The 21,216-nt window shown below is 44.9% G+C and overlaps 1 protein-coding gene across 1 annotated transcript in view; it reads left to right on the top strand.

The window, feature by feature from the left end:
- The window catches only part of LOC126484119 (protein artichoke-like), a gene marked incomplete at its 5' end in the record, with an annotated part of 64,009 nt that overhangs the window by 4,664 nt on the left and 38,129 nt on the right, over window positions 1–21,216 (top strand). Inside the window, one exon of the mRNA XM_050107503.1 lies at window positions 20,902–21,190. Within this exon, the coding sequence (XP_049963460.1) occupies window positions 20,902–21,190 (289 nt within the window). The remainder of the gene's footprint in view (window positions 1–20,901; window positions 21,191–21,216) is intronic.

The raw sequence follows: 21,216 nt of genomic DNA, 5'->3' as shown, positions 1-21,216 counted from the left end.
AAAGCACAAATGCGCTTCGTATTTAAGTTCTGCGTCCCTGTCGATGCAAAATGTCCTATTCTGTTTGCATGGCGCATAATTCCTTCTCCTAAGAAAACACAGCTTTAGAATTCTCCCTTCGTAGTTAACATGTCGACGCTCCACGGTGTGGATGTGTGCTGCAACTGAGTTGCTTGCCTTGCAAAAGAGAAGCATAAATTTGCACATTGGCGAAACAAGTGCGAAATGCCTTCATGGCAGCATAGATTCGTAAAACACAACGATAACTAATTACAAATTAACCGTATAATTTATGATGTATGTGCACTGTTTTCTATGTACACTGCCAGAAAAAAAATGCAACGCCCTCAACGACAAGGTCATTTCATTGATGAGCGAGGTGACAGGAAGTTCATCATTGCCAGGAGTATATGATGACAAATTCAGACCAAATGAAACACATATTTCACATTAAAGGATGCCCAAACAGTCACATCAGTACACAGTGCATCATCCTCTGTCAGCAACCCAGGCATGAATTCTCACATGCAAATATTCATAAAGATGCTGTATGGCATACGACGATAGATTGTCCCAGGCATCATGTGCCTTTTGTTGCAGTTCAGCAATGGTACTCGCAGGCCCTGGAGAATGAATAACTTTCCACTTCAACAAGTCAATATGTCTTAAACTGGCGAGAGATCTGATGATCTTACTGGGAAGGGTGATATTTGTCCTTAACGACGAGCACGTATGCGAGTAGCACAGGTATAAGAAACAGCCTGTGTAGTGGGCACTGACTGCTTCGCCCAACAGAAACACCAACGGGCCCACGTGATGTAACTGGTGCCCCCCCCCCCCCCCCAGAAACACAAACAATGAGGGCCTAGATGAGACCTGTGTGTCGTGGGTTCGTGCACTCTTCAGTAAGCAGCTTACCAGGTCTGCTCTGCGCCACAGACGAGTACGTTCATCACTCGCATACAGACAGAACCTACTCTCATCACTGAAGACAACAGAGCGCCTTTCCACTCTCCAGTCAATTCTTTCAAGACGCCAGCTTAGCCGTACTTGGCTTTGTCCTGGTGTGGAAGGTAGCCTAGTCAGAGGCATACGTGACCTTAATCCTGTTGCAACGAGGCGGCTCTTAGCGATCGCTGGTGACACAGTGGATCCAGATTCCGTCTCTGGATGATATTTGGTTGGCTAACTCTGCTTACACAATGCGTCGATCCTGACACGTGTCTGCACTACGCGGACGTCCGAATCCTGATCTACAGGTGTGGGGATGTTCCACAGACCACTGTTCAAAGCAGCGACACACCTCCAATAGATTGTGCCCTACATGTGCAGCAGTCCGTGAGTACATCCATCCAGCTTCCCACAGTCTCACAATGCGACCCCATTCAAATGATTGTAGCTGTTCGACAGGAGTGCGCACTCATCACTGAAGCACGGTTGTACCCTAGAATGAATATTGCAAACACAGTTCACCCCTAAACTTAGTATAGCTACTGCCTGTTGAGTCAAAACAGACGGTGAATGGACGGACCTTCTGAGCGCCATGTCATCGCCAATGACTGTGACAAATGAATCACTAACGCTACAACTCCTCAGCACACATAAACTTCTGCTGCACCCCGGTGCCACTGAACACAGTCCTTGAAAGTATTGCATTTTTTTTTTTTGGTAGTGTATTTACATATTGTAAAACTGTGTCGAACAAAATACAACAGTTATGCTGATTAACAGCTTACATGATCTCTGGTGTGACAACTGCTGCAAAATTTATCGACGCTCACTGGACACCTGATTTGATATTATCTGCCAGTTCTGAGAATTTCTGCAAGTAGAGTAACGTTTCTGCTTACTACCATGACACCATGATCTTCAATTTCCTCTGCTGTTGTGGACAACAAGTTATCTGATGTTTTCTGATAATCAGCAGCTTCATTTCTTCAGTATATCACATGGTCCTTTCATATACATCTTTCTGACCACATTCTAATCTTTCAACATTTACTTTTTTTTAGTTCTTTGTGGAAATTTGCTCGGAGTGCATTTAACTTACTTCGGCCTCGGCAGGAACTGACGTGTATTGTGCAATAGCAACCTTACACATTGTAATATATTGTGCAATGCATTGAACGAGTGACAATATTTTTAAACCTCTGCAGTCTTCTAAAATACATCACGCAAACCGCCACTGCCGTTCTCAAACAGTCAGTATTACTGCGCAGTGCTCAGTACTGCAAGTAAATATTGAGCGTGTGAGGGCCCTTTCATGACATGTTGCAGCCGGGCATTATCTTGCCTAAATGTAAGCCCAGGATGGCTTGCCATGAAGAGCAATAAATCGTGGACTACCGTTGACGTACCACTGTGCGGTAAGGTTCCGCAGATGACAACCAAAGGGAACTTGCTATGAAAAGAAATGGCACCCAAGACCATTACTCCTGCCTGTTGGGCCGTATGGGGGAGACAATCGGTTTGGTATCCCACCGCTGTGGCGTCTCCACTGGTCATCAGAGCTCTGTTCGAAGTAGGTCTCATTACTAAAGACAATTTTATTCCAGTCAATGAGATTCCAGGCCGAAGACGTGTCTGGAGACGCCCCAGACCGTGGTGAGATACCAACCTGACTATCGCCCACCATACGGCCTGACAGCCAGGAGTGGTGTTCTGGGTGCCATTTCTTTTCATAGCAAGTTCCCTTTGGTTGGTTGTCATCTGCGGAACCCTTGGAGCGCAGAAGTGAGTCGACGATATTCTGTGCCTCGTTTTGTTGAGCTCCATGGCAAGCCATCCCTCGCTTAGATATCAGCAAGACATTGCACGCCCTCACATGGTGAGAGTTTCTACTGTTTGTATTTGTGCTTGCCAAACTCTACCTTGGCCAGCAAGATCGCCAGATCCCTACCCAGCTGTTTGGAGCACTATTGGCAGGGCCCTCAAACCAGCTTGGAATTGTGACGATACAACGTGCCAGATGGACAGAATTTGGCACGATGTCCTTCAGGAGGACATTCAACAACTCTATTAATCCATGCCAAGCCGAATAACTGCTTGGATAAGGGCCAGAGGTGGACCAGCACGTTATTGATTTGCTCAATTTGTGTAGTTTTCTCTCTTGAATTAATTATCCATTTTTTCTGAAATTGTAATAATTTATTAGTCTGTACAAGTAGATCACATCTACTGGTTTCTGATCTATTCGGATAATTCCTTCGTGGTGGGTCGTTGTGTTCTTTTATTTACACTACTGGCAATTAAAATTGCTACACCAAGAAGAAATGCAGATCATAAATGGGTATTCATTGGACAAATATATTTTACTAGAACTGACATGTGATTACATTTTCACGCAATTTGGGTGCATAGATCCTGAGAAATCAGTACCCACAACAACCACCTCTGGCCGTAATAACGGCCTTGATACGCCTGGGCATTGAGTCAAACAGAGCTTGGATGGCGTGTAAGGTACAGCTGCCCATGCAGCTTCAACACGATACCGCAGTTCATCAAGAGTAGTGACTGCCGTATCGTGACGAGCCAGTTGCTCGGCCACCATTGACCAGACGTTTTCAATTAGTGAGAGATCTGGAGAATGTGCTGGCCAGGGCAGCAGTCGAACATTTTCTGTGTCCAGAAAGGCCCGTACAGGACCTGCAACATGCGGTAGTGCATTATCCTGCTGAAATGTAGGGTTTCGCAGGGATCGAACGAAGGATAGAGCCACGGGTCGTAACACATCTGAAATGTAACGTCCACTGTTCAAAATGCCGTCAATGCGAACAAGAGGTGACCGAGACGTGTAACCAATGGCAGGGGCACCCCATACCATCACGCCGGGTGATATGTCAGTATGGCTATGACGAATATACGCTTCCAATGTGCGTTAACGGTGATATTGCCAAACACGGATGCGACCATCATGATGCTGTAAACAGAACCTCGATTCATTCGAAGAATTGACGTTTTGCCATTCGTGCACCCAGGCTCGTCGTTGAGTACACCATCGCAGGCGCTCCTGTCTATGATGTAGCGTCAAGGGTAACCGCAGCCATGTTATCCTAGCTGATAGTCCATGCTGCTGCAAACGTCGTCGAACTGTTCGTGCAGATGGTTGTTGTCTTGCAAATGTCCCCATCTGTTGACTCAGGGATCGAGACGAGGCTGCACGATCCGTTACAGCCATGTGGATAAGATGCCTGTCATCTCGACTGCTAGTGATATGAGGCCGTTGGGATCCAGCACGGCATTCCGTATTACCCTCCTGAACCCAACGATTCCATATTCTGCTAACAGTAATTGGATCTCGACCAACGCGAGCACCAATGTCGTGATACGATAAACTGCAATCGCGATAGGCTACAATCCCACCTCTATCGAAGTCGGAAACGTGATGGTATGCATTTCTCAAAAAAATGTTCAAATGTGTGTGTAATCTTATGGGACTTAACTGCTAAGGTCATCAGTCCCTAAGCCTACACACTACTTAACCTAAATTATCCTAAGCACAAACACACACCATGCCCGAGGGAGGACTCGAACCTCCGCCGGGACCAACCGCACAGCCCATGACTGCAGCGCCTGGACCGCTCGGCTAATCCCGCGCGGCTACGCATTTCTCCTCCTTACACGAGGCATCACAACAACTTTTCACCAGGCAGCGCCAGTCAACTGCTGTTTGTGTATGAGGAATCGGTTGGAAACTTTCCTCATGTCTCCACGTTGTAGGTGTCGCCACCGGCGCCAACCTTGTGTGAATGGTCTGAAAAGCTAATCATTTACATATCACAGCATCTTCTTCCTGTCGGTTAAATTTCACGTCTGTAGCACGTCATCTTCGTGGTGTAGCAATTTTAATGGCCAGTAGTGTGTTTATTTACTTATTTCTTAGAGCGTACTTCCTAGGAATCGCTCGGGGGCGTCGTGTCGTGCCGGCTGCACAGTCCCATGTTGTCACCTAGGACGAGCTCGGTAGACAGAGATCGTGTTCGGCTGGAAACTGCATCGTTGTTGTCATGCTAGCTCTTGCAGGCGGCTTGAGCGTTATGCGGATCCTGTCTGTGACCTGCAGCAATTTGTCGGGCTAGTTATCGCCATGTTCTGCCATCGTTGTTTGTGCTTGTGTCGGTAGTTCTTGTTGCCAAAGGTGCAGTAACAAATCGCCGGACACTGGGGAGCTGTTTCTTAAATTACGTAGATGGTGCCAGAACTCTGATGGGACCTTGTCACAACGTTTCTCTTGGTACATCACTTGTCTAAGTACAAAAGAAAATTTTTCTTGGTTGTTGATCGTCTTTTGTTGACAGAATATGTTTCCTATTACCGCGAACCAAGTTGAAACGTTCCTTCCCGACAATCGTCTAGTAGCTCCTGTAGCGTCTAGTGAAGTCCTGTCGTGTCTATGGCCAGAGTATATGAATTCTTAGCGCCATGCGGTGCGCGAGACAAATCACCCGATGTATTGCTCCCTAGACTTCCTCCCAAAAGCTTATTGGAGGACCTGGATAATTTGTAGGCCCTCCTACACCTTCGCTATAAAGCCAAATAAAAAGTCGCCAGCCTCGCTGCGTACTTCAAATTTCTGTTGAAATAATACACAGTTTATCCTCTTCTAATATCCCATGGGAAATCCGCTTCGTGCGTCGGAAAACTTTTCCAGCTAGGCCGTTGCTCCACGCTGTATTAGGCCGCTTCGGACTTAACAGTCCGTGTACGCTCGCTAACATCAAACCTCACCTCGAAAACCAGCAATAGTCTAAGACGTTTCCCGCGCGCGCGAAAGCGAATACACTTCCTAACACTTCTGAACTTTCTACATCTACAGAAACAACCTCAGTGCTCCTTGACTGCGAACTTCCAAAATATGACTCCGCACCATCTCCGCTCCAGAACGCTCGCTTCCCCTCCTGCATCCTACCATTGCCACTGACCGACTCTTTTATTTCGCGAGCTGCTCACAGCTCCACGACATTGTTTTCACATGCCAACATTTCGGCCATTCAGCCTCCAGAGCAGAAAGTAGTCACTGCGATTGGCCATTCCCTACCAACGCTCAGAGTACATATCAGAAGCTCATTTCGAAAGGTACGAAACCCTAAAACCTGAAAAACGAGATAACAGGTGGCAGCAACATTTAGAACCATTACTTATGTAATACGAACTTTTGTGTGTGCCAAAACGTGTCATACCCATTGATATTTCCCCTTAGGACTTGCGATTAGTAGCAAAGAGTACCAAATCTAGTCTTACTTCGTTTCCAGTACGTACCAAATGCCGGCAGCCAGTCGTTGTTCTTCTTGGTAATGAGGTCACACACAACATGGCCGACATTTGTTTGCATGACATTGTGTGTCGTAAAGACGCGTCTGGTTTTTTTTTTCATTGTGAGTTTTTAATTAAATTAGGGAGTCTGATATAACAGATGAATACCGTGAATCAGCAACAGAAATCGAAGGAAAGGGGTATGTAGATCGGAAAAAATGAAATAAAATTGTTGCGAAACAAAATAACCAAGCAAAAAAGGCTAGTGCTAGGCCTCAAATTAGTTTTGAACATGACAGTGGCTTTGCAGTGCTGTACGTTTATAGCCTACTGAGATTCAAGAGTTCCCTCACAGTTTCTATAAAGCATGTTTATTTTTGTGTTTATGATGTCAATTTTTTTAAATTTACGCAGGAACGAAAGTCAAGTACTATACACCCAGGAAAAGAATGTTGTGATGATGTCAGTCACCTTAAGGATGACAGATGTCCGTGGCTTACCTCCTTCTCACCCATAGATTTTGTTGTACAGTAGGTCTTTAATATTGTTCTTCAGGGCGATGACAGTACTGCAGAAAGTGCCAGGTATTCCCATTTATTACATTGTTCAGGTTGTGTGGAAGTGAAAATAACGAGTAAAATATTTTGTGAAATAAAAATATTCTCACTAATTTTCTTTGCAGTGTTTCTAAACCTTTAAGTTAGTAACATTTCAAAATAACGCATGAAGAGTGGAAACTGCAGTGTAAAAAAATTCAAATTATACAGTCCGGTACGTTTTACTGCTTGTAGTAATATAACGTAACTCCAGAACAGCAGTTACCAAACTTAGCTCAGTTTTCTGCCAAAAGGTATCGATTTTTATTTATGTAATTGTTGTGTCTAGACAAGACAGCCTAGACACAATGAGAGGAAGCCGAAAGGCACGCGCTTAAACTCACGCAGGCTGGCGTGAGGTCTGAAACAGGATACGTAATGAATGCTATAAAGGAAAGTACGTAGCTTCTGGAATACTTAACTTTAATCCATAATTGTAGAACATCGCTCTTGATGATACATGCTTCATATAATAAATATCAATTGAATACGGCGCCTTGCTAGGTCGTAGCAAATAACTTAGCTGAAGGCTATGCTAACTATTGTCTCGGCAAATGAGAGCGTATCGGTCAGTGAACCATTGCTATGAACGTCGGCTGTACAACTGGGCGAGTGCTAGTACGTCTCTCTTGACCTGCCGTGTGGTGGCGCTCGGTCTGCTATCACTGACAGTGGCGACACGCGGGTCCGACGTATACTAATGGACCGCGGCCGATTTAAAGGCTACCACCTAGCAAGTGTGGTGTGTGGCGGTGACACCACAGTAATAACAATCAAACAAATAAACATTTAACAGAGATACTTAGCGCAATGTGTCTCAAAGTCTCCCTGAATATAACAACAAAGCTACAAAACGTATTCTGATGCTGCTGTGGTTGTAAAAAACTTTTTTTCTCTCCTGTTAAATTACATTTAATGGATTTTGTACTTTTGGAAACGAGCTTCTCATATGTAAAATGCTATTGCATGCCGACACTTCCAGAAATTTGTTCCTAAAGCGTAACACGAAACGCCAGCCGTTCTGTGGGAAAAGCATTCGCCCTGGGAGACTACCCAGTCGGTCCGGGCCATCACCCTATAAACGGATTAAGAGAAGCCCGCCCTTTATCTCCAGACTGGAGAATAGCCACAGTCTCACGGACATTTCAGACTGGCACTCACAATAGCACTCACTATAGCGAACGGCACTCACCGACCGCCTCGGCCCGGAAATGATCCGTTACAAAGTTTGCGGCTGGATGGGCATAAACTGTGGAACCCGTAACTGCAGGCGCGGCACAGACGAACTGTCGTACAAATAGTTCGTTGTTTCGAACTGTGAACGCAGCACGGACGAGGTCGCTTTGACCGTTGCAGTACCTGAGTCTGACATGACCACATTTTCAGTCTTAGCAGGAAAGTTCATTGCAGCAAGGTGTGGGACTTCCTATGTCACTTACGTTCACAACTATGTAGTAGTGGTGGTTGTTAATGTTTAACGTCCCGTCGACAACGAGATCATTAGAGACGAAGCTCATGCTCGGGTTAGGGAAGGATTGGGAAGGAAATCGGCCGTGCCCTTTCAAAGGAACCATCCCGGCATTTGCCTGAAGCGATTTAGGGAAATCACGGAAAACCTAAATCAGGATGGCTGGAGACGGGATTGAACCGTCGTCCTCCCGAATGCGAGTCCAGTGTGCTAACCACTGCGCCACCTCGCTCGGTAACTATGTAGTAGAGTCCCTCATTACATACGGGGCAACACGGGAGAATTTACCTGCTTCGACGGAATTTGTAATTTCGGCTTAACATCGCCTCCCACTTCTACAAAAATGTGCACTGTACCACGGTGTGGAGACGTTTTCGTCGCACTGCGTAGCGTTCACGTTTAGAATCGCCGAGAGAACTAGCTCCAAAATCTTTATAACGTTGCACAGTTCGTTTATCTTGTCGATGATGGCATGAAATAGTATGTTGTCGTCATCCATTGTCTCCATGCGTAGTTTAGCCGTTTATCGGAAGTACCGTTCGCTGGAAGGCAAGAAACTTCTTAAAAAAGGTACGGCCAAACTTTCAGGAAACATTCCTCACACACAAATAAAGAAAAGATGTTATGTGGACATGTGTCCGGAAAGGCTTAATTTCCGTGTTAGAGCTCATTTTAGTTTCGTCAGTATGTACTGTATTTCCTCGATTCACCGCCAGTTGGCCCAATTGAAGGAAGGTAATGTTGACTTCGGTGCTTGTGTTGACATGCGACTCATTGCTCTACAGTACTAGCATCAAGCACATCAGTACGTAGCATCAACAGGTTAGTGTTCATCACGAACGTGGTTTTGCAGTCAGTGCGATGTTTACAAATGCGCAGTTGGCAGATGCCCATTTGATGTATGGATTAGCACGGGGCAATAGCCGTGGCGCGGTACGTTTGTATCGAGACGGATTTCCAGAACGAAGGTGTCCCGACAGGAAGACGTTCGAGGCAATTGATCGGCATCTTAGGGAGCACGGAACATTCCAGCCTATGACTCGCTTATGGGGAAGACCTAGAACGATGAGGACACCTGCAATGGACGAGGCAATTCTTCGTGCAGTTGACGATAACCCTAATGTCAGCGTCAGAGAAGTTGCTGCTGTACAAGGTAACGTTGACTACGTCACTGTATGGAGAGTGCTACGAGAGAACCAGTTGTTTCCGTACCATGTACAGCGTGTGCAGGCACTATCAGCAGCTAATTGGCCTCCAAGGGTACACTTTGCGAATGGTTCATCCAACAATGTGTCAATCCTCATTTCAGTGTAAATGTTCTCTTTACGGATGAGGTTTCATTCCGACGTGATCAAATTGTAAATTTTCACAATCAACATGTGTGGGCTGACGAGAATCCGCACGCAATTGTGCAATAACGTCATCAACACAGACTTTCTGTGAACGTTTGGGCAGGCATTGTTGGTGATGTCTTGATTGGGCCCCATATTCTTCCACCTACGCTCAATGGAGCACGTTATCATGATTTCATACGGGATACTCTACCTGTGCTGCTAGAACATGTGCCTTTACAAGTACGACACAACATGTGGTTCATGCACGATGGAACTCCTGCACATTTCAGTCGAAGTGTTCGTACGCTTCTCAACAACAGATTCGGTGACCGATGGATTGGTAGAGGCGGACCAATTCCGTGGCCTCCACGCTCTCCTGACCTCAACCCTCTTGACTTTCATTTATGGGGGCATTTGAAAGCTCTTGTCTACGCAACCCCGGTACCAAATGTAGAGACTCTTCGTGCTCGTATTGTGGACGGCTTTGATACAATACGCCATTCTCCAGGGCTGCATCACCGCATCAGGGATTCCATGCGACGAAGGGTGGATGTATGTATCCTCGCTAACGGAGGACATTTTGAACATTTCCTGTAACAAAGTGTTTGAAGTCACGCTGGTACGTTCTGTTGCTGTGTGTTTCCATTCCATGATTAATGTGATTTGAAGAGAAGTAATAAAATGAGGTCTAACGTGGAAAGTAAGCGTTTCCGGACACATATCCACATAACATATTTTCTTTCTTTGTGTGTGAGGAATGTTTCCTGAAAGTTTGGCCGTACCTTTTTGTAACACCCTGTATGATTCGAAAATCATCCCATATCAATAATCGTACTTATACTTTAAGGTACATAATTAACATTTATTTTCCAACGTAATGGGTAACATTTGTTTCATAACAGATCTTCCAAACGTGACGTCATTTTGGCATCAAGCGTAATATTAATGACAGCGCGATCGGCTATCGACGTTGTGAAGAATATGAATATTATTGCTCCTCGATTCACTCGCAGCAATTTGAGCTGTCCTCTTAGGTTCCTGGCGAGCCATACACTCGGAAGTCGCCACATATTTGGAAATAAAGAGCCCAATATTTGCAGAGCAAAGAACACGAATTTTATTGTAGTTCGTTTTAGTCGCAGCATTTAAAGCCGTACTCACAAGTTCCCGCCGAGCCACACACTAGGAAATCGCCACACATTCGTAAACAAACAGTGAAGAATTTGTGACAAGCAAGAATATGAATGTTATTGTCCCTCTTTTCACTCGCAGCGATTTAAACTGTCCCCATAGGTTCCTGCCTAACCACACACTCGGAAGTCGACACATATTCGGAAGTGAAAAGCCAAATATTTGTGAGAAGGAGCAATGTGATTCTGCAATACTGCAAATTATAATACAAACATATTTCATGCTTTATTTGTAAACTATTGACGATAAGAACTCACTCCTGAGACAGCACTCTTATATGATGGCATTAACCGTCGATAAATCATGATGTGACGTTTAATCATAGCAAATATTGTAATAAATCATTCCAAGAAAGATGTGTTTGTGTAAATCTCCGATACGAGTAAGTAAAGTCTTGTGATAGTCCCGTATCGAATGGTAAAAAAGCTCGATAGCCGATCATGCGGTCGTCGATATTGCGTATGACGTCAAAATGTCAACACGTTTGCAGGAAGGGTTGCGAAATGAATGTTACCCCAGGATAACGAAAAGCACAGAACTAACGGGAGAACGCTAAAGATAAAAATGCATGCCGGAGAGGACGCATGTATCTATCGCTAATCTCACAACCAGAGATCTCTACAGTAAATGGATGTAGATCTCTCATCTTACTTACCATGTAACATAGTTGGGCGGCCGTCAACTAGGACTTACTTATTTGCAGATGTATAGCTGCAGAAACAGCACAGAATGTGAAATATGAAGCAGACCAGTGCACTTTCAAAGTTGAAAATTAGTGTAAAGCTAATTCCCTTTGTGTCAACCATAAAAAGTACAAGACCTGTATGTATCGTGGAATAATAACACTGAATTAGAGCAGAGCTCAAATGCTGTTAATATCCATGGAATCTCAATTGATTCAAAATTACCCTGGGGCAGCCATATAGAAAATGGGGGAAGCAACATTAGCAAAGAAATATTTGCTCTAAGGAAGCTTCGTCTTTGTCTAAACGTGCCAGTATTTAAAGTGGTTTATTTTGCTTTAATACACAGTCACATTTTCTACGGCACAATACAGTGGGGACATCAAAGCAAGGCAGCTAATGTCTTCAAACTACAGAAGAAGGCAAGAAGACTGATATGTAGCTTGGTACCCAGAGCTCACTGTAGGCCAAGCTTTAAAAAACTACAAATTATGACCCTACCATCAATATTTATACTACAGTGTGTAATGCATATTAAGGAAAACTATTCCAGTTATCAACAGTATGATATGCGACATTCTAACACAAGAAACAAACAGGACATAGATTCTTTCCAATGTAACTATAAAATTACACAAAAGTGCTTCCTATACAAGTCCATAAATTTTTTTAATGCCAAACCACAACATATCAGGAATCTTCCAATTCAACAATTCAAAAAAAAACTAAAAGAATTTCTTCTTGATCTCAGCATTTATGAAACTGATAAATTTTTAAGAGAGGCAAATAATATGGTATGACTACACTTTATGTGATCAGTTTGTATATGCTTCTATACCTGAGTAAGTCTGTAATTGGCTAAATTTACTATACAATATCAATTTGTACCAGAAGTTTCTGTGTTTTGTATTTGTGTGAAGGTACTATAATTATTTGTGTAATATTTATACTGTGTAATATTTTTCTTGTTTTTTTTAATTATATGTGTAACATTTATACTGTGTAATGTTGACTTTAATAATGCCTCAGATGATCTCTAAGGTCTCTACAACAGTAAAAAATCAAATCAAATCAAAATCAAATAAAATCATTTGCAGATACTTGTCATCTGTGTACTCCGCCATGTTGTAATTGGGTCAAAAAATTACCACCGGTCTGTATGTAACAACGAATTCCTTACTTATTTCTGGCTTTGAAATTTATAGTGATGTAATCTACATCTACATTTATACTCCGCAAGCCAGCCAACGGTGTGTGGCGGAGGGCACTTTACGTGCCACTGTCATTACCTCCCTTTTCTGTTCCAGTCGTGTATGGTTCGCGGGAAGAACGACTGTCTGAAAGCCTCCGTGCGCGCTCGAATCTCTCTAATTTTACATTCGTGATCTCCTCGGGAGGTATAAGTAGGGGGAAGCAATATATTCGATACCTCATCCAGAAACGCACCCTCTCGAAACCTGGCGAGCATAAGCTACACCGCGATGCAGAGCGCCTCTCTTGCTGAGTCTGCCACTTGAGTTTGCTAAACATCTCCGTAACGCTATCGCGGTTACCAAATAACCCTGTAACGAAACACGCCACTCTTCTTTGGATCTTCTCTATCTCCTCCGTCAACCCGATCTGGTACGGATCCCACACTGATGATCAATACTCAAGTATAGGTCGAACGAGTGTTTTGTAAGCCACCTCCTTTGTTGATGGACTACATTTTCTAAGGACTCTCCCAATGAATCTCAACCTGGTACCCGCCTTACCAACTATTAATTTTATATGATCATTCCACTTCAAATCGTTCCGCACGCATACTCCCAGATATTTTACAGAAGTAACTGCTACCAGTGTTTGTTCCGCTACCATATAATCATACAATAAAGGATCCTTCTTTCTATGTATTCGCAATACATTACATTTGTCTATGTTAAGGGTCAGTTGCCACTCCCTGCACCAAGTGCCTATCCACTGCAGATCTTCCTGCATTTCGCTACAATTTTCTAATGCTGCAACTTCTCTGTGTACTACAGCATCATCCGCGAAAAGCCGCATGGAACTTCCGACACTATCTACTAGGTCATTTATACACTCCTGGAAATTGAAATAAGAACACCGTGAATTCATTCTCCCAGGAAGGGGAAACTTTATTGACACATTCCTGTGGTCAGATACATCACATGATCACACTGACAGAACCACAGGCACATAGACACAGGCAACAGAGCATGCACAATGTCGGCACTAGTACAGTGTATATCCACCTTTCGCAGCAATGCAGGCTGCTATTCTCCCATGGAGACGATCGTAGAGATGCTGGATGTAGTCCTGTGGAACGGCTTGCCATGCCATTTCCACCTGGCGCCTCAGTTCGACCAGCGTTCGTGCTGGACGTGCAGACCGCGTGAGACGACGCTTCATCCAGTCCCAAACATGCTCAATGGGGGACAGATCCGGAGATCTTGCTGGCCAGGGTAGTTGACTTACACCTTCTAGAGCACGTTGGGTGGCACGGGATACATGCGGACGTGCATTGTCCTGTTGGAACAGCAAGTTCCCTTGCCGGTCTAGGAATGGTAGAACGATGGGTTCGATGACGGTTTGGATGTACCGTGCACTATTCAGTGTCCCCTCGACGATCACCAGTGGTGTACGGCCAGTGTAGGAGATCGCTCCCCACACCATGATGCCGGGTGTTGGCCCTGTGTGCCTCGGTCGTATGCAGTCCTGATTGTGGCGCTCACCTGCACGGCGCCAAACACGCATACGACCATCATTGGCACCAAGGCAGAAACGACTCTCATCGCTGAAGACGACACGTCTCCATTCGTCCCTCCATTCACGCCTGTCGCGACACCACTGGAGGCGGGCTGCACGATGTTGGGGCATGAGCGGAAGACGGCCTAACGGTGTGCGGGACCGTAGCCCAGCTTCATGGAGACGGTTGCGAATGGTCCTCGCCGATACCCCAGGAGCAACAGTGTCCCTAATTTGCTGGGAAGTGGCGGTGCGGTCCCCTACGGCACTGCGTAGGATCCTACGGTCTTGGCGTGCATCCGTGCGTCGCTGCGGTCCGGTCCCAGGTCGACGGGCACGTGCACCTTCCGCCGACCACTGGCGACAACATCGATGTACTGTGGAGACCTCACGCCCCACGTGTTGAGCAATTCGGCGGTACGTCCACCCGGCCTCCCGCATGCCCACTATACGCCCTCGCTCAAAGTCCGTCAACTGTACATACGGTTCACGTCCACGCTGTCGCGGCATGCTACCAGTGTTAAAGACTGCGATGGAGCTCCGTATGCCACGGCAAACTGGCTGACACTGACGGCGGCGGTGCACAAATGCTGCGCAGCTAGCGCCATTCGACGGCCAACACCGCGGTTCCTGGTGTGTCCGCTGTGCCGTGCGTGTGATCATTGCTTGTACAGCCCTCTCGCAGTGTCCGGAGCAAGTATGGTGGGTCTGACACACCGGTGTCAATGTGTTCTTTTTTCCATTTCCAGGAGTGTATATATTGTGAAAAGCAATGGTCCCATAACACTCCCCTGTGGCACGCCAGAGGTTACTTTAACGTCTGCAGACGTCTCTCCATTGATAACAACATGCTATCTTCTGTTTGCTAAAAACTCTTCAATCCAGCCACACAGCCGGTCTGATATTCCGTAGGCTCTGACTTTGTTTATCAGGTGACAGTGCGGAACTGTATCGTACGCCTTCCGGAAGTCAAGGAAAATAGCATCTACCTGGGAGCCTGTATCTAATATTTTCTGAATCTCATGAACAAATAAAGCGAGTTGGGTCTCACACGATCGCTGTTTCCGGAGTCCATGTTGATTCCTGCATAGTAGATTCTGGGTTTCCAAAAACGACATGATACTCGAGCAAAAAACATGTTCTAAAATTCTACAACAGATCGACGTCAGAGGTATAGGTCTATAGTTTTGGGCATCTGCTCGACGGCCCTTCTTGAAGACTGGGACTACCTGTGCTCTTTTCCAATCATTTGGAACCTTCCGTTCCTCTAGAGACTTGCGGTACACGGCTGTTAGAAGGGGGGCAAGTTCTTTCGCGTACTCTGTGTAGAATCGAATTGCTATCCCGTCACGTCCAGTGAACTTTCCTCTGTTGAGTGATTTCAGTTGCTTTTCTGTTCCTTGGACACTTATTTCAATGTCAGCCATTTTTTCGTTTGTGCGAGGATTTAGAGAAGGAGCTGCAGTGCGGTCTTCCTCTGTGAAGCAGCTTTGGAAAAAGGTGTTTAGTATTTCAACTTTACTCGTGTCATCCTCTGTTTCAATGCCATCATCATCCCGGAGTGTCTGGATATGCTGTTTCGAGCCACTTACTGATTTAACGTAAGACCAGTACTTCCTAGGATTTTCTGTCAAGTCGGTACATAGAATTTTACTTTCGAATTCACTGAACGCTTCACGCATAGCCCTCCTTACGCTAACTTTGACTTCGTTTAGCTTCTGTTTGTCTGAGAGGTTTTGTCCGCGTTTACACTTGGAGTGAAGCTCTCTTTGCTTTCGCAGTAGTTTCCTAACTTTGTTGTTGAACCACGGTGGGTTTTTCCTGTCCCTCACAGTTTTACTCGGCACAAATGGGCTGATGTGCAAGCATAATCGAAAAGTATTTTCACTTTGCTTTCTCGTGACATGGCAAAATCAGACAGCTGGAGCTCAATATCCAGACAGTGTAGAGATCACTGCTCGTAACACACAAATATAAAAATGAATCACTGCCACAATGTGATTGTTTGTTGCTATGGCAGCAGTTTTGTAAGCAAACAGATGTCTTAGTTAATCTGATTCAAGTCCAGGGATGTGCGTGTTCTGATCACGATGTAGATGAGAGTCAGTACCACACCAAAGCATATTATCGAAAGTGTCTTCATACACGGTGATTCAGCTGCCCCTAAGAATGCGACCGGCAATGTTATAGCTGGCCTTCATGAACCATGCGTGAGATTTCCATTTTCTGTCGCTTGCTATGCACAAACATTAGTGCTACAGAGAAATGAACAGGATCTTTTTGTAGGAAATGTAATGTAGTTAAATTATGTACTGGGATAAGTTTCCGCTACAGACCGTAGTTTTTGAGTTCTTCAAATAAGGTAGAAAACTGACCTTCAAATACACTCCAACGCCCACTGTGTCCCTCACCGGTCCGAATTTCTGGTATATTGTTCCTGGCACTCCCTGCTGCCTCACACAAATATTTGCGATTGCACGGATTATTTCGTACATTCATCCTTTTTTGGTGTTCGTTGACTGGCTTTATTACACCACCGGCTTAGTCGAGCACTTAAAAATTGTAAAATTTGTGTAAATTTTGGCTAGTAATTTTGTGAATTTTAACAGCATAAAATAAACAAATACGTTATTGCATTTGTCAGGCCCTTCTTCCTTATCTATCCTACACCTCGGATCTCGCATCTTCCGACTTCCATGGCCAATGAAGAATGCACTCTACAGGAAACAGTACGTGAATGATGAGGAGGTTACTGATGCAGCAAGACGTTGGGTCTGACATCAAATTGGTTCAAATGGCTCTGAGCACTATGGGACTTAACATCTGAGGTCATCAGTCTCCTAGATTTAGAACTACTTAAACCTAACTAACCTAAGGACATCACACACATCCATGCCCGAGGCAGGATTCGAACCTGCGACCGTAGCAGCAGCGCGGTTCCAGTCTGAAGCGCCTAGAACCGCTCGGCCACAGCGGCCGGCTTGTCTGACATCGATCAGTAGTGTGATACCGTGCGGGTCTACAGGTTCTCCCAGTGAGATGGCGTGAGGCAGTCGCATTGAACAGAAATTGCGTTGAAAAACAGTGTTTTGCAGTCAAAAGTGTGGGGAATAATATGATGTATTGGAATGCTGAATCACACCAATCTGGTTTCAGAAAAATAATGTGCTGCATTACTTATTGAACGCCCTCCATACATGAACAAGTGAGAGACATAATTTGTAGAATGCTTTCTGCACGTGCAAAGCACACACAGAGTCCGTGGAGGATACGGTGGCCGATGTGCAATGACCACTTTTCGTCCAAAGTGCTGGGCAAGTTCATTCGTTTGTTCGGAAGGGGAGGCTGACATTGTTTGTCTCCTTTTAGCCTGCAATGACATAATCGAAGCGCATGGCCTACAGTCTTTCTCGAACGATTTTTCAGAAACTACTCAATAAAAGAAATTCATTTTTGCGTTATTTATGTAGCTTTGTATATCAGCTTCATCATGACACGTCCATCACTTAGTTAATGATCATAGTCATTGTGACATTTGCATTTAAGTAAAACACTGCGTGAAATTCGAAAAAATTTGCAACGAAAAGTAGGCGACAGTATGATTTTACATATGGTGGACTTTACATAATATGTTGAGTGTATGTAATTTAGCTAAGAGATTTAATTTTTCCTTAGGTTTAGGTGAAGGTCTCTATCTGCCACCAATGCCAAGAAAATACCACACTCATTTGTGATTGCGATAAAGCCAGAATGAAATATCCACAACATTCTTCACATTTCATAAAAGGCTTGATGTATCGAAATGAGATTTTGCCATATGGTAGCATGCAGAGAGGAAAGTATTTTGTCTTATGGTTATAATGCAAAAAAATATTCATCATATACCGTGTTATTCCATTAACTGCAGACTATTTCGATGACGGAATATGATTTTTAAGGGGCATCGATAGCTGGTGAAATGGGAAATTATTTGGGCTTTGGAACAACATAAGTGAAGACATTACACATGTTTTTGTACTGAGGATGTCCTTTTTCATAAGCTGTTGACCTCACTTTTCCTCAGTTCCTCACTTAATAAACCAGGGTTTCAGAATTCTGTGGCTAGACGCAGTGGCCGAGCGGTTCTAGGTGCTTCAGTCCGGAACTACGCGACTGCTACAGTAGCAGGTTCGAATTCTGCTTTGGGCATGGACGTGTGTGATGTCCTTAGGTTAGTTAGGTGTAAGTAGTTCTAAGTTCTAAGGGACTGATGACCTCAGATGTTAAGTCCCATAGTGCTCAGAGCCATTTGAACCATTTTTTTATTTAGAATTCTTTGGCAATTGCGTGTGCATGGGATTTTTTTGAGATGATATTTGTGTAAACACCATTGTGTTTTGGCAAAAGAAGCAAATTTTAGCGTAGATCTAGGAAAATGTAGGTTTAGTCAAATTTGGCCATTCATAACGCTTCTCTGAAAGGTCCAAAGGGTTAAAAGGATAGGCGAAAATAAATCGCAGATTTTTGTTGCATTTTTAGTGGAATTACTTCTAGATACTAAACAATGCACAGGTGACAGTAGATGTTTTTTGAACGGTCAACATGGAAGTGTTGCTGCGGAGGGGCTCCACTTAATATTTATAAAAGATGAGTGTATTCTTCAGTTTAGAGCAGCACTCCCCCTCCAGCACTCGGCATTTCCCCTACAACCCCCAGCCGGCCGCAGTGGCCGAGTGGTTCTAGGCACTTCAGTCCGGAACCGCACTGCTGCTATAGATTCGAATTCTGCCTCAGGAACGGATGTGTGTTATGTCCTTAGGTTAGTTAGGTTTAAGTAGTTCTAAGTCTAGGGGAGGGTGTGCATACCCACCAGATATGAAATGCACCAACTGAGACGCTAGATTTAAGGCATAGGTTAGCATGTAGAAAGGTAGGATAAGGCTTTTTAGTATAGACTGCAGCGATACGAAGTTACCAGCCAGCCCAATGCCAGGGGCATGCCCACTGGGATTAGCTTGGTGGGCAAGGCCAACAACAATTAGGTTTATAGATCACTGACACACTTGTAACACTGCAGGTAGCACAGTCTCGTAGAATAACAACAGAATAAAGACATATAAGTAACTAAAATTCAGACACAGGTCCAAATTAACAACTAGAAAATTAGAGAACCTTCTAGTGATAGATTAATATTAAGGATTTACCTGTAGTGTAGAGATAACAGCTGCAAAAATTTAAAGTATGAAATTAGGACCCAATAAGGTATTTAGATAGTGGGTCAATTTTTATAAATACAATAACTGAATAAAGAATTTTTTTAAAAAAAGTCTAGGGGACTGGTGACCTCAAATGTTTAGTCCCATAGTGCTTAGACCAGGGCCGGCCAGAAATTCTGTACGCGTGCGGTGCTCCTGCACATGTGCAACTTCCGGGTCACAGCGTGCACGCCGCAGCCATCAGCATTCATGTAGTGCATGTTTCTACACACAGATGTCGCTCCTCTGTTACACAAAGTGCGTTATCGACACCTCGTATGTATATCACAACCTGGGCTGTATCTGTAACATCTGTTGCTTCACCGAGCACAACAGAGAAACAACAAAGTATTTAGCCTTATTTATTAGCTGCCTGTGCAGATCGCCGGCCATAGCACTGATACGTCTTGTCACAGTTTGTTTGGATAGACTGATTTCTTGAAAGCTGCTAACATTCGTGGGACACACAAGTTCTGCAGCATCAATTAGACACCCTTTCACAAACTCCCCTTCGGAAAAGGGTTTCCAGAATGTGCAATTCTTAATGCGTTTTGAAAACTTGCTCCCAGTGAAGGTTTAGTGTGATTGTCATTCTAGAAAATTGAAAACAGTACATTGTACAGCGTACAGTAAAATAGACATAAATGTAACACAAGAAACTAAGAGTTCGAGAAGTATCAGTTACTTTGATGTACAGTAAAATCGAGTTGATGTGTCTCATCCATTTTCTGAAGGACATTTAATTTTCCTTGCCGTTCTTCACTGTTGAGTACACTACACTCGTCTTTGTGATATGTATTGTAATGTCTTTCAATTGAAAACTTACGCTGTGAGTTTTCACCAACGGCTACAAAAAAGAATTGCAGTTCCCAGTCATTTTTAAAGACAGAACATAGATCTCCCGTCCTTTGCTTTTTCACAGTACTTGCCATTTCTCATTACTTCTCTGTTAAGGTTACGGTCACCAGGGGTCAACGAGACTGGATATGTTGCGCTCTTGCTTGCACCATAGAGAAGTGGAACCGCCGTCGTTCATTTAGGACACATGTCTAATAACAGATGTCGCTGTCGCACACGTGCAGCACTTCCGCACGTCTGCACACTGTGCAGCGTTTGGCCGGCCGTGGCTTAGACCCAGTTTTTTGACCTACAACCCCCACCAGTACCATTCGCCCCACATGTGCCCTGCCAGTCGCACATCTACCTGCCTCATTCTGCGAGCACTCTACGTGCATACCACAACTCTCGCTCGGAACTAGCAACACTGCAATCCCAGTTCCTGCCTCAACTGCGCGAACCGCCCTCGTTCGTGAATCCGACTATAGGTGTGTTGTCTCCTGGGATTACTATCTTTTTTCTCTAGTGTGCTTTATTGACTGACTGTCGTACATGTTGCAGGAACTACCTGAGCTGACATTCCTAGACGTGAGTGACAACCGGTTGACGGAGCTGTCTGCGGACGCGTTCAGCGGGCTGCCCGCGCTGCGCACGCTGCGGCTGCGCGGCAACCGGCTGCACGCGGTCAGCCACGTGCGCGGCCTGGCCGAGCTGCGCGAGCTCGACCTGTCGGCGAACGCGCTGGCGGGGCCGCTGGGCCCGCGCACGCTGCCGCGCGGGCTCGCCAAGCTGCACGCGCTCGACCTCTCGCACAACCAGCTCACCAGCGTGCGGCGGGGCGCGCTCGCAGGTACCTACGCGCCGCAATACTTCCGT

Source organism: Schistocerca serialis, chromosome 6 (genome assembly GCF_023864345.2).
Source record: "Schistocerca serialis cubense isolate TAMUIC-IGC-003099 chromosome 6, iqSchSeri2.2, whole genome shotgun sequence".
NCBI lineage: Eukaryota > Metazoa > Arthropoda > Insecta > Orthoptera > Acrididae > Schistocerca > Schistocerca serialis.
The sequence above is the reverse complement of the archived record's forward strand: the minus strand, read 5'-3'. Positions and strand labels throughout refer to the sequence as shown.